At 41.6% G+C, this 12,936-nt stretch overlaps 1 protein-coding gene across 1 annotated transcript in view; it reads right to left on the bottom strand.

Moving 5' to 3' along the window:
* Positions 1-7,503: 7,503 nt before the first annotated feature.
* The window catches only part of LOC138752913 (cytosolic purine 5'-nucleotidase-like), a 114,652-nt gene continuing 109,219 nt past the window's right edge, over positions 7,504-12,936 (bottom strand). The window contains exons 17-19 of the mRNA XM_069915525.1: positions 12,542-12,718; positions 10,085-10,192; positions 7,504-9,137 (exon numbers count right to left, since the gene is read on the bottom strand). Coding sequence (XP_069771626.1) covers positions 9,084-9,137; positions 10,085-10,192; positions 12,542-12,718 — 339 coding nt within the window. The 3' untranslated portion in view covers positions 7,504-9,083. The remainder of the gene's footprint in view (positions 9,138-10,084; positions 10,193-12,541; positions 12,719-12,936) is intronic.

The following is a 12,936-nucleotide window of genomic DNA, read 5'->3' as shown; positions in this document are numbered from 1 at the left end:
CTTCTCAGAAACAACGTCTTTACTGTGTTGATTCTTTTCTTTCCATTACATTTGAGAATAGTTTGATGTAAATACCCCATGTAGTTTGTAACAGAGAAGATTAGCACTCGTTTCCAGGGGATAGCTAATGAGTGAAGTGTGTCTCCTGTTGGAAAATGGGAAAATGGAATATAATGGGAATGGGGAAGGAAATGGGCCGTGTGCTGGAGAGAGAGAAGGAAACGGGCCGTGTGCTGGAGAGGGGGAAGATAACAGGCCGTGTGCTGGGGAGGGGGATGGAAAATGACCAGCGTCCTCTGAAATCAATGTCATGAAGAATATAGATGAGAGGCCTTTATTATTAGTTTCGTGCCCAATATGTCAGCCTGAACTGTGAGAAAACAAACAGCAGATCCAATTAAGTGGACAACGGTTTCTTTATTTAACCCTTTGAAATGCTAGCGGGAAAAGGGGTACAAAGAAAGAGTCAGTAAAGACTCAGAAAGAGCCTTTATTATTAGTTTCGTGCCCAATATGTCGGCGTGAACTGTGAGAAAACAAACAGCAGATCCAATTAAGTGGACAACGGTTTCTTTATTTAACCCTTTAAATGCTAGCGGGAAAAGGGGTACAAAGAAAGAGTCAGTAACTCATTCTCTACACTGAGCCCCAGCTCAAAGCATCAGAATGTTCATCATACTTTTATACACATTTTGGGGACGGGTCTGCATGAGACCCTTACAAGTTTCACATGAGTTTTACACACCTGCATTTTGTGTTTACCCTGTAATGTCTATAAATGTCTGGGAAAGTTAGTGTTTTGAACCCAAGGTTCTTGTGAAGTCAGCTCCTAACTCACTTCAGCACAGCACCTAATCCATTAACCCTTTATAAAGCATATTCATAAAACTTATTCCTTCACATACATTTGAATTTAATTTTGGTCAAGAGATTCAGCAAAGTGTAATGGAATTGAGATTAAGGAAGATTTTCAGATCACTGAGTGCGGAAGCTCCTGGTGGGATTGTCCCTGCACTCTCCATGGTAGCAACTACACCTCTCTTGGACTGTGTCTCAGACAATCACACACACACGCACACACACATTCCTCCCTTCCTTCAATGGCCTTGGAAAATACGAAAAGATTTATCTCGTCCTCTCTTCTCCTTCCTTCCACTGAGGAAGAAGGTGCACAACTGTGCGATCACATACCACCAAATTCAAGATCTGTTTTTTTTCCCTTGCTGTCATCAAACTCATGAATGAACCACAAAATAGGACAAAAATAAGTTTTGTTTTTTTTTCCCCTTGAAGAAGGGTTCAGGCCCGGAACATCAGCAATATATTTTTGTTAAAAAGATCCTGGATGCTGAATAAACCAGCTGAGTTCCTCCAGCATTTCGGTATCTTTACTACAATCACAGCGTCTGTAGCCTATTGGGTTGCTCACAAAATTAATTATGTTACTTTTGCTCCATACACAAGAGGCTGGAGAAACTCAAAAAGTCATGTAGCATCCATAGGAAGTAAAAGGCAGTCTGAGCCCTTCTTTGGAAGTATTGAAAATCAGGTACATGCCTGAATAAAAGGTGGGGGAGGAGCACAGGATAACAGGTAAGAGGTGATTGATGTGAGAGGGGTTGAGAATGCTGTAGGCTTCTTGATTATGTCGGAGGTTCTGATCTGAAGTTTGGGTTGCTGACGGCTTGAACTGGACTCTGTCTCGCTGTGGAGCGCTGGAGACGAATCCATGGACACTCAAGTGCCTCTAGGGGAACTCTCTTTTGCTTCTCTTTCTCTGACTGTAAGAGGCACTGGGCATTTTCTGCTGTTGGCAAATCTGCCTTATGGCAGACAAAAGTATATTTTGTTTAATATTACATCTGTTTTATTGCATGACAATAAAGGAATCTTGATAGGTGGGAGGGTAAAAGAGAAGCTGAGAGTGATGGGAGTGAGGGCAGAGGGTTAAGAAAGATAGGAGGAAGGGGAGGGGCTGGAGAAAGGGAGATGGGTAGGAAAATTGAGGTGGGGGGGGTTAATGAAAACTGGACAAGTCAATATTGATTCCATCTCGTTGAAGACTGGTGAGATGAAATTATAAGGTGTTGTTCTCCAATTACAAGTGGCCTCAACTTAGCAGTACGAGGCCAAGGATAGACATGTCAGTGTGGCAGTGGTGTGTGGTATTGAAGTGGTTGGCCACAAAGGTGCTCCCAGTCTGCATTCAGTCTCCTCGACGTAGAAGAGGCCACCGCAGGAGCACCAGATGCTGTAATTAACTCCTACAGATTCACAAGTGAAGAGTTGTGTCACTGGAAAGGACTGTTTGGGTTCCTGAATGGTGGTGAGGGAGGAAGTGTGGGCTCAAGGGCATTTACCTCCATTGGATTGCTGGGAGATCTGCTAAGTTCTTCCAGCATTTTTATAATTGCATCTAAAATACATTTAGACAAGTACATGATTGGGAAAGCTTCAGAGGAATAAGGGCTAAAAGCAAGCTAAACCTAGGTGGACAAGTTGGGCTGTACAGCCTATTTTCTTGCAGTAAAAGTGTGGCTGTGACTCTATAAGTGTTCAAAATACAACTGAATTCTTTGATGAGGATTTCACAAGCCAGAGCTCCTCCAATTTATGTTTCATCTGCAAATGTACGAGTCAATCCCACCTTTTTGTCCAAATAATTTGTATAAATCACAAAGAAGAGGTTCCAGTATTAATTATTGTGGAACAACTTTGACCAGATCTCCAGTCAAAGATATAAACCAGCCTACTCAAAAAAACTAAGCCTTCCCTACCTCACACCCATAACCCTCTATTTTCTTGCATCCACGAGCCTGCCTTTAGGATGTCCCTATTGTTTCAGCCTTCACCATCACTTCCCCTATCAAAGCATTCCAGGGACATTAAAAAAAAATCCAATTTACTCCTGTCACCTTCCCAAAACTTTCTTTCCCCACCTTGTATTTGCTACTCCTGCCCTGGGAAAAGATGCTGGCTGTCCACCTTATCTATGCCTCTCAACTTTATAGATCTCTATTAAAGTCACCTTTCAACCATCGGCACAAAGGGAAAAGTCCTAGCTCTGTTAGCCTTGCCTCACAAAACTCGTTCTCCAATCCAAACAACATCCTGGTAAATCTCTGCACCTTCTCCATAGCTTCCACATAAATTGAGGAGTGCAGTAGAACAAAGGGATTTAGCATTTCTGGTACGTAATTCCCTAAAAGTGGAGTTACATATGTAGATGGGGTAGTGAAGAAAGCTTTTGATATGTTGGCCTTCATAAATCAGAGTATTGAGTACAGGAGTTGGGATGTCATGTTGAAGTTGTATAAGGCATTGGTAAGGCCAAATTTAGAATATTGTGTGCAGCTTTGGTCGCCAAATTTTAGGAAGAATATTAACAAAATAGAGAGCAGAGAAGATTTACAAAAATGTTTGAGTTACAGGGAAAAGTTAAACAGGCTAGGACTTTATTCCCTGGAGTGTAGACGATTGAGGGGTGATTTGATAGAGGTATTTAAAATTACGAGGGGAATAGATAAGTAAATGTGTATGGGCTATTTCTATTGAGGGTGGGGGAGACTCAAAAAAGAGGACACGGATTGAGATTGAAGGGGAGAAGTATAGGGGAAACATGAGGAGGAATTTCTTCACTCAGAGGGTGGTGGGAGTGTGGAATGAGCTTCTGGCCAAAGTGGTAGATGTGGGCTCGATTTTAATATTTAAGGAAAAGTTGGGTGGGTATGTAGACGAGAGAGGTAAGGAAGGTTATGGGCTTGGTGTGGGTCAGTGGTGCTAGGTGGAAAGTGTTCAGCATGGACTAGAAAGGCTGAACTGGCTTGTTTCTGTGCTGTAATTGTTAAATGGTTACATATGGTTATCCATCCTCTTATGTGGCGACCAGAATCGAAGACTATATTCCAAGGGGTCTAACCAGAGAAAATTCTGCAACATTACCTCATGGCTCTTGAATTAAATCCCTTGACTCATGAAGGTTAGCATACCATAAGCCTTCTTAACTACCTTACCAACCTGCGCGACCACCTTGAGAGAGCTATGGATTTGGACCCCAAGTCCCTCTGAGAGATTCTGTCAGTATATTAAGAGCAAAAGGATAACGAGGAAGAGAAATTGACCCCTTAAAGATTAGTGTGGTCACCTATGCAAAGAGCTACAAGAGATGGACACTGTACTCAATGGATGTATCTCGTCTCTATTGACATGAAGAAGGTCGTTTTTCACACAGAGGGTGATGGTGAAAGGAATGAGATGTCAGAGGGAGGTGAAGGCAGGTAAAATGACAAACTTTAAAAGGTGAGCAGTTACTTGGGTTGAAAAGGTTATCAAGTGCCGAACGTTTTGCAGCTCCTGGCCTATACATGTTGGAATTTAGGAGAAGGAAGGGGTGAGATCTCATTGAAACATTTTGAATGTTGAAAAGTGTGGGACAGAGTAGATGTAGAAAGGTTGTTTCCCATATAGCGAGAGGCCCACAACGTCAGGATTGAATGGCGTCCGCTTAGAACATAGATATGGAGAAATTTCTTTAGCCAGAGGGTAGTAAATCGGTGGAGTTTGTTGCCACAGGCAGTTGTGGAGGCCACACATTGGGTATATTTAATGATAGGTTCTTAGTTAGCCAAGGCATCAAAAGTTATGGGGAGAAGACAGGGTAGTGGGGGTGAGTAGGTTAATGGATCAGCTCCTGATTAAATGGTGGGCAGACTCAATGGGCTGAATACCTATTTCTGCTCCTATTGTCTTATGAAAGGTTCAGGGTGGTGTGGAGTATATACAGGAAAATGGGATGAGCTAGGAGAGGCACTCTGATCACTGTGGACATGTTGGATCAACATACTCAAGTGTCTCAGTGCATTTTAAGTCGTCCTCGCAGTGGCCAAGGTCCTTTTTAATGGTGACTATAGCAAAGTACCTCTGCTACCTCCTTTGACTCCATTACAAAAACAGCTTTTTCTCTTCCACCATCAGATTTCTGAATGCTACCTCACTTTTTTTTTGCAAAAATTATTTATTTTTAAATATTCTATTTATGGAAATGTAATTTATTGTAATTTTGCCCCTGTAACACACAATACTACTGTTGCAAAACAACAAATTTTGTGTCACATGTTTATGACAATAAATCTGACTCTAAATGAAATTAAATTAAAATTTTTAATTTAAATTAAATTTTAAATTTAGACGTACAACATGGTAACAGGTCCTTTTGGCCCACAAGCCCGTGCCATCCAATTGACATACAACCTCCGGTACGCTTTTTTAAAAATGGTGTGAGGAAATTAGAGCTCCCGGGGAAAACACACGCAGATACTGAGGGAAGGTACGAGCACGAGATTTGTACCCCAGTCCCGGTAGCTGGCGCTATAACAGCGTTGCACTAACCGCTACATTAACCATTCTGATTGCACTATCCCCTCTGATGGGTCCTAACCTCACAACTCATCTTTTTGTTCTTCATGTACTTGTAGATTGCCTTAGGGATTTCCTCAGTCTTGTTTACCAAAGTCTTCTGGTTCCTTCTAGCTCTCCTAACTCTTAAAGCTTTTTCCTGGCAAACTTGTAATTCTCCTATTATAATTTTCCATTGTATCTATCTTCTGAGCTAACAGCTCTTGTGTCTCTTTAACTTTTTTATTAGATTCTTCTAATTTCTCTTTTAAGTCCTCTACTTCCATTTCTACGACTGTTTCTCGTTCTTCCACCTTGTCCACTCTTTTTCCTATATCTGACAGGACCATCTCTAATCTATTCATTTTTTTTCTGTACTTTTAATTCTTCTTTTTATTTCACTAAATTCTTGTGATTGCCATTCTTTTACTGATTCCATATATTCTTTAAAAAAATATATATCCATTGTCTCGCCTTTCCCTTCTTCTTCCATTTCTGTCTTCTTCTTCTTCTTCCTCTGGGTTGGTCATCTGTTTTCTTGATTTCTTTTTACTCTCTTCTTTCTTGTTCTCGTTGTTTTCTATGTTCTCCTCTTGTTGTGTTGTGGCTGTCATTCTCAGCTGTGGAGATCGACTCCTCAGCTGGTCCCCCCTCCTGTCAGTGTTTTTTTTGTCATGCGCATCGCGCATGCGCGAGGAGTCGCGCATGCGTGATTGCGCACTTTTGCTTGGCTCCGCGAGCCATTTTTGTAGTCCCGAGCTCGGGACTTCAACTGACCTGAGGGAGCAGGCTTCTCTCTCCACAGCTGGCCTCCTCGGACAGGTAAGGCCTTCACCTTCTTCTTCCGATGTGTTTTCTTCTTCTCTTCTTCCCGTTGCTTTCGACTTTTCTTTCTTCGCTGCCATTTTCTTCCCACCTTTACTTTCACTTTATTTTAATTTTTGTGTTTGTGCCTTTGTGTTTTCTGTGTTTTTTTTTAAACTTTTCCGGAGAGGGCTGGAGTTCCCTGACCGGCCACTACTCCATCACGTGACTCCTCCGCAAACTTGTAATTCTCTAGAGCTCTTTAGGTTCCTTAAACCTCTTGTAAGTTTTTCTTAGATAAATTTTTTACATCTTTTGTACACCATGATTCTTTCACCTTATCATCTTTTCCCTGCCGCATTGTTCCATGAATATTTGCCACATTTCTACCGTACATTTCCCTGAGTACATCTGTTCCCAATTTATGCTCCCAAGCTTCTGCCTAATAGCATTATATTTTCCTCAACTCCAATGAAATCTTTTCCCAAATTGCCGATTCCTGCCCTTCTCCAGTACTCTGGTAAAGGAGAGGGAGTTGTGATCACTTCCTTTATCATGATGAAAGTCAATACTGTGCTATTTGATTCCCAATAGTTTACTTAGTTCCTTTGTTGGTTCCAGCAGGCTCCTGACATGATGATTTAGAGGGTGTTTTATTATCCCACCTGTGCTCAAAATTAATAGAAAGAAGTCTACCCACCAATCATGTTAGACTGGTATTTCCTGACATTGGATGCAGACCTATGTTGAGTTACATTTGTGCTCAACCATATCAGATAAATAGCTTGTGGAGGAGGTGCTACTGAGGGAAGATTCACTCTCTAAATATCTATCATGATCACCCATGAAAGTTATGATACTGTATATATTTTTAAAGTTAGACATGCTGCATGGTAACAGACCCTTCTGGCTCCAGACAACCCGAAGACACCAATTAACCTACAAACTCCTGTATATTTTTGGAAGGTGAGGGGCAACTGGAGCACCCAGGGGAAACTTGTGTAGACAACTCTTTACAGACGGCACCAGATTTGAACTTGGTTTGCTGGGGTTATGCTAATTGCTGCAGAACGATTGTGGAATAGTTACGTAGAGATCAATCATGAAATAGCTGCTTGGTAGCATGTCAAAAGGCTGAATGGTTTTCTGTTTGATTGTCATCTGAATTTGCAAGATACCATGAAATTATAATTTGTCTGCTTAGACATTGATTTGAATGACTGTGAATAGAGAGAAAATATCGCCAAACACTCAAAATAATCAAAGCGTGAGATTTTCAAAAAGTTTTTAATTGAAAAAGGATCTTTCTCTACAGAACATGAAATATCAGCAGTTCCATTAACAAACAAACAACCAGAACCACAACAATCTTTAATAAACATGGAAAATGCTTGAAAGTTTTGCTGCCAAACAGAAGTCAGTTTCTCTCTGAACACACAGTAGGGTCACCATGCATCTCACTGTTTCTGCCAGAAACATATGTGATATCTAGTGCTAGATGTTACTGGTTTAGCAATTGCATGTAAAAAAACATATCATTTTATCTCAGAAGTTGGAGAAACATTAAATGAACTTTTATTGAATTTAGCATGTGTAATCGAGTATTGATGCTGAAACTGTCTTAAAAATATTTTGCCACTGATTTTCGTTTGTACAGTACTCAGCATCTGATGCCTCTCTTGTCAGTGTCCAACAGTTGTCAACCAGCATCGTTGCCCTGATATTGCTTTTTTCATGGTCGCAATGTCCTGGTGAAACCTTTCATCATGTTCATCACTGGCAACAGGAAGATCAGCAGGGAAGAAGTCCAAGTGCGAATGCAGAAAATGTATTTTCAAAGGAAATTTTACTTCATGGTTTTGAAAGCTTGAAATAGACTTAAAATAGGTAAGGAAATCAACAATAGGTTATATCTAAAAAAAGGTACATGATAGGAAAATTTTAAGGTGATTTTCGTGATTTCCATAAAATATACCCAAAAGTGTACAGGAACCAAAATCCTTGCTGTCCTGTGCAATCATACAGGTTGAAGATTGAAGATTTTTTTATAACCATATTACCATGTACGGAGCGGAAACAGGCCACGTTGGCCTTTCGAGTCCGCACCAGTTCACTGATTTTGTGCGCCCTCTTCAGGCATTGGTTCCGGTAGATCTTCATTCAATAACGATGGGTGAAATCAATGCAGGCAGAATCTTATTGAAATTGAAAGCAAGATTGTTGTCCTGGCACCACACAACCAGATTCTTGATCTCCATCCTGCTTTCTGACTCATGGTCATCAACTTGGATCTCCGAAAATCTTATCGACTAAAACTTACCTTTATAAACATTAAGCAGTCTCAACGGATTGCAGCTACTTGAGGATGGAAGTTATACCCGAACAAGGTTTCATGCTCCTTTTATCTGTAATATTTCTCCTTAAATGAATATTACCCCAATGCTAACTCCCAACAATCTTCTCTCTGCTCAACCTTCTATTGACTGAGGTGCAGGATGATGGACGGAATCAAATTGTGTGGATGTTCGTCCAGAATATTCATTCAGTCACTTTATGAAAGGATTTATAACGATGCGACACTGAATAATTATCACCCAATCCTGGTTATAATTTTACAGTTAACCTTTTTGTGAAATGCTTCTGATCTCTATTATCAAGGCCAGTGTGCAAGATTCCGAAACAACAGTTTTGGTCAGTTGGTTATAATGAGAGAACATTTAGGACAGGAAATATCACCAGCAGGTGTAAACAGATGTTAAGGATCAATGAAGTTAGTCCCAGCTCGCTTCAAATTTGTTACTTGTGAAGACACCTCCAAAAATCGGGGGATGTTTCCAAACACCAACAGACCAAATAATTAACAGCATCGAGAAACAGAATCTTTTTTATTCCTCTTCCTCCTCCATGCTGGCACCAGTCTTGTAGCTGTTACATGAGGCCTAAATATTGGGCAAAGAGAAAATGTAACCTTAACACTCTTTAACACATCAGGAAAACAGCAAAGAATACAGGTGGAATTATTTTTGTTTTAGACATACAGCACGGTAACAGGCCCTTCTGGCCCATGAGCCCGTGCCGCCCAAATAAACCCAATGAATCTACTACCCCCGTACCCCGTGGGGCCAGAGTGGGAAGAAACCGGAGCAAACACGGAGAGAACATGTGAATTTCTTAGAGACAGCACTGGATTCTAACCCAGATTGCTGGTGTTGTAACAGCGTTATGCTATCTGGTATGCTAGCAGTTCCTCCTGGTTATTGTTGTTAAACAAGAAAGTTTTCAGATGCTGGGGTTGAGTGCAATGCACAAACATACTGGAGAAACTTAGCAAGTCATGTAGCATCCGTAGGAAGGAAAGGGTAATCGACTTTTTGGGCCAACCTGTTTGTTCATTGGAATAAAATTATCTAAAGGAGGAGTTTGTTCAACAATGACCTCACTGAATTGAAAGCAGGAGTGAGTCTGACCTCTTCAGGTAGAAGCAAAGAGGACCTACTTTCTTTGATGAGGTCCAAAAATCCATAAGACTATGAGACATAGGAGCAGAATTAGGCCATTCAGCCCATTGAAATTTCATTTCATTCAAGTCATGGCTGATGCATTTTTCTTTTCAACCCCATTCTCCCCCATAATCTTTGACTCCCTTGCAAATGAAGAATCTATCACTTTCTTCTTTAAATCTACCCAAAGGCTTGGCCTCCACAGCTGTCTGAGGCAATGAATTTCACTGATTCACACCCATCCCCCACCCCCCACAAGCTGCAGAAATTTATCCTCTTTGTGGAAAAATTCGAGACTGACAGGAATAATTTCTGGAGGGTAAGCTGACTCTAGTGGAAAGGAAACACCAACACTTGCCCCTCCCATTGAGAGGGAATTAACTGACCTGATGGCTCTCATTGGTCAGTTGAATGTGGTTCCTTTGTTTCTCTAAGTAAACATCTGTATCACTGACATCCAATGGGATTTGTTCAACCGTTGATTCATGGGGCATCTGCCAAAGAAAACAATTTTCAGTAATCAATAATCCACCCATACTCTAAACTGGTGCCAATGCTCAAGTTTCTTCCAGACCTTCTTTTAGTTTTAAACATAAAATATTTTAATATTTAATAGCCATTAAATATAACGTTGCAGCTTTCCCAGAATTCATCTGGTGAAGTAAAAGCATCAATATTTGTTCTTGTGTCCATTTCCAGCCTGTGCCAAGTTGGTGCAAAGACCGGGAAGTGAGTTCACCATGATAGGTTTCAGTGACCCTGGAGAAAGGAGATTAGGTTATGATAATTTTGCAGTGACTCTTGTTGGTTAAGGACCTGATGCAGTTCATTGTTTATATTCCACCCAATAGCAGACTGTTCGAGCCCAAATATGGCATGTAAAATACAGAAGCAACTTTCATAACCCAGAATCAAGGCTAAAGGAAGAGAGCAGAGAAATGGAAGAGTGGTTTATTATTAATAAAAGTGTTCCTCCACCTCCGCCTGGAAAGTGTGCAAAGGGATGATTAACTGCACATCAGCACGATCTGCAAAATGCCAGCAAGACTATTGGAGGAAAAGGGATTATAAATGATTCCCAGAAAGCTGGAGGAGCTCAGCTGGTTTCACAGCATCCATAGGAGGTAAAGATATACTGCTGACATTTTGGGCCTGAGCCCTTCAAGCAGACAGGGATCAGAATAAAGAATGGGAGGTGGAGGAGTTCAGGCCCACAGTCATAAGGTGTTAATTGGATATGATAAGAGGATCAGAGAGAGAGAGAGCTAGGGAAAAGGTGACAGGTGAAAGAAGTGGGTGGGGAGTGGGGTGGGAATGGGGATTTAACAGAAACTGGAGTTGATGTTAATACCATCCGGCTGTGAGACCGGTTGAGTTCCTCCGGCATTTCTGTGTGTTTTTACTAGTCACAGCATCTGCAGACCTTTGTGTTTCACTTCTTATAATTTATTTGAAGTGTACTTTCTCCAAAGAATGTGCGATGACAACAGAACACTTTATACCAAAATAATAATAGTATCCAACAATCGTGTGAAAGGAATATAAAACAGCACACAAGGACAGTGGAAAGTCTCTGACGGGGTAATTAATCGAGGTTCTGTGTCACCACTGGTAGGGAGATAATCGAAGTAGATTCCATTATGGCATTCTGAAGGGATCTAGAATAGTAATTGAAAGGGAATAATTTGCAGGACTCTAGGGAGTCACAGGCTAAAGGGGGTTTCAGTTCTTTAAAGTTTCTGATTTCATGAGACATAGGAAAGTATTGCTATCCTGAACAAGTCTGTTCAATCAAACACTGACCATATCAACCCCTTGCAACAAGAAACGGTGATGAGCATGGTGGCCTTATCCTGCAGGTATAGTATTGTATCATTTCATTCTCAGTGGGAGAATTTGTAATATTCCTGAACAAGATGGTGGGCGGGAATAGGTGGTAGGCTCTGGGAGATTAAATTCTCCGTAATTGGAAATTTGACTCCAGTTGAAGCTGAGCTGTGTTGAGGGCAGGTGCTTTGGAGAATTCCATTGGCAAACGGGTCCCAAGCTTCAATGCACTGGCTGCAGAGCAGGTTTGCCAGGGTTCAGGTATCAAGAGCAGAAGCGATGTTCTCCCTGTTTCCCCACTGTCTAAAGGCCTCTCCCCAAGTAAAACCCCACCACTCCTCCATGCACTTTTCAGCCTTCCTCTTGTACAATTCCTTGCAGCAATGCAGATGTCTCTAGCTGGAGTGTAGAAAAGTACAGCACAGGAACAGGCCCTTTGGCCCACATATCTGTGCTGAACATGACATTTAAATCAGACTAAAACTCAGCTGCTTGCACCTGATAGAACATATCCCTCCATCCCCATCATATCCATGTGTCCATCTAGAAGCCTCTTTAACACTACCAGAGTATCTGCTTCCACAACTTCTGGCTACCCACCACTCACTTTGTGAAATATTTGCTCCCCCTCACCTTAAACACATGTCCAAGATTCTAACTGGGATGGGAACTCTGTGTAACCCATAAAGAAGGATGATGGTGTAATTAAGTGGTTTAAATAAAAATATGCAATTTAAATATTTTTCTGTCCTTGTGCCACTTGGCAGCACATCCAGTTCCCGTTATCACTGACTCAACCCCTGAGGCCCACGCTATTGCTGCGAGCACCACCCCCATTCATGTCGTCTGTTAACTCCCATTGCCCCAGGTGCCCCTCCACTGCCAGACACACTGCCGATTCTAGTTAAGGGTAACAATGAGCAATCCTGTAGGGCACTGATCCACTGAACTGTCAATTAACATCACTTTGCTGAGTAACAGTGATTAAATAAACACTGAGAGAATGTCCAACGTACCAGTATAGGAGGTGCTCGGAACAGGTAGCTGAAAGGGTAGTACAAAAGATTTATACAGGAGGCAGCATATAGGTCAGCATAGCGCATCAACTGACTGGCAAAAAGGGTCTGCCTTGAGCCACATCGTAGCAAGCTCCCCATCTTTCCGTAGCACATATCCATCTCATGGGTCACTGCCTGGAAATGTGAAAAAGGAGGTTACTGGTAATAAAGAGGCATGCCCCTCCCTTCAAAACCCATCACCAAACCCCACCCCTCACAGGCTCATGCAGCAGGTTTATCAAAGTAAAATATGAAACCTCTGGTTCTTTCAGAAGGCTGGCCCTACTATCTTCAATAACTTCTCTCAATAGAGCCCTCAATAACTTCTCCATTGACTCATCCCACTTTCACCC

This window comes from Narcine bancroftii, chromosome 2, assembly GCF_036971445.1.
Source record: "Narcine bancroftii isolate sNarBan1 chromosome 2, sNarBan1.hap1, whole genome shotgun sequence".
Lineage (NCBI taxonomy): Eukaryota > Metazoa > Chordata > Chondrichthyes > Torpediniformes > Narcinidae > Narcine > Narcine bancroftii.
The sequence above is the reverse complement of the archived record's forward strand: the minus strand, read 5'-3'. Positions and strand labels throughout refer to the sequence as shown.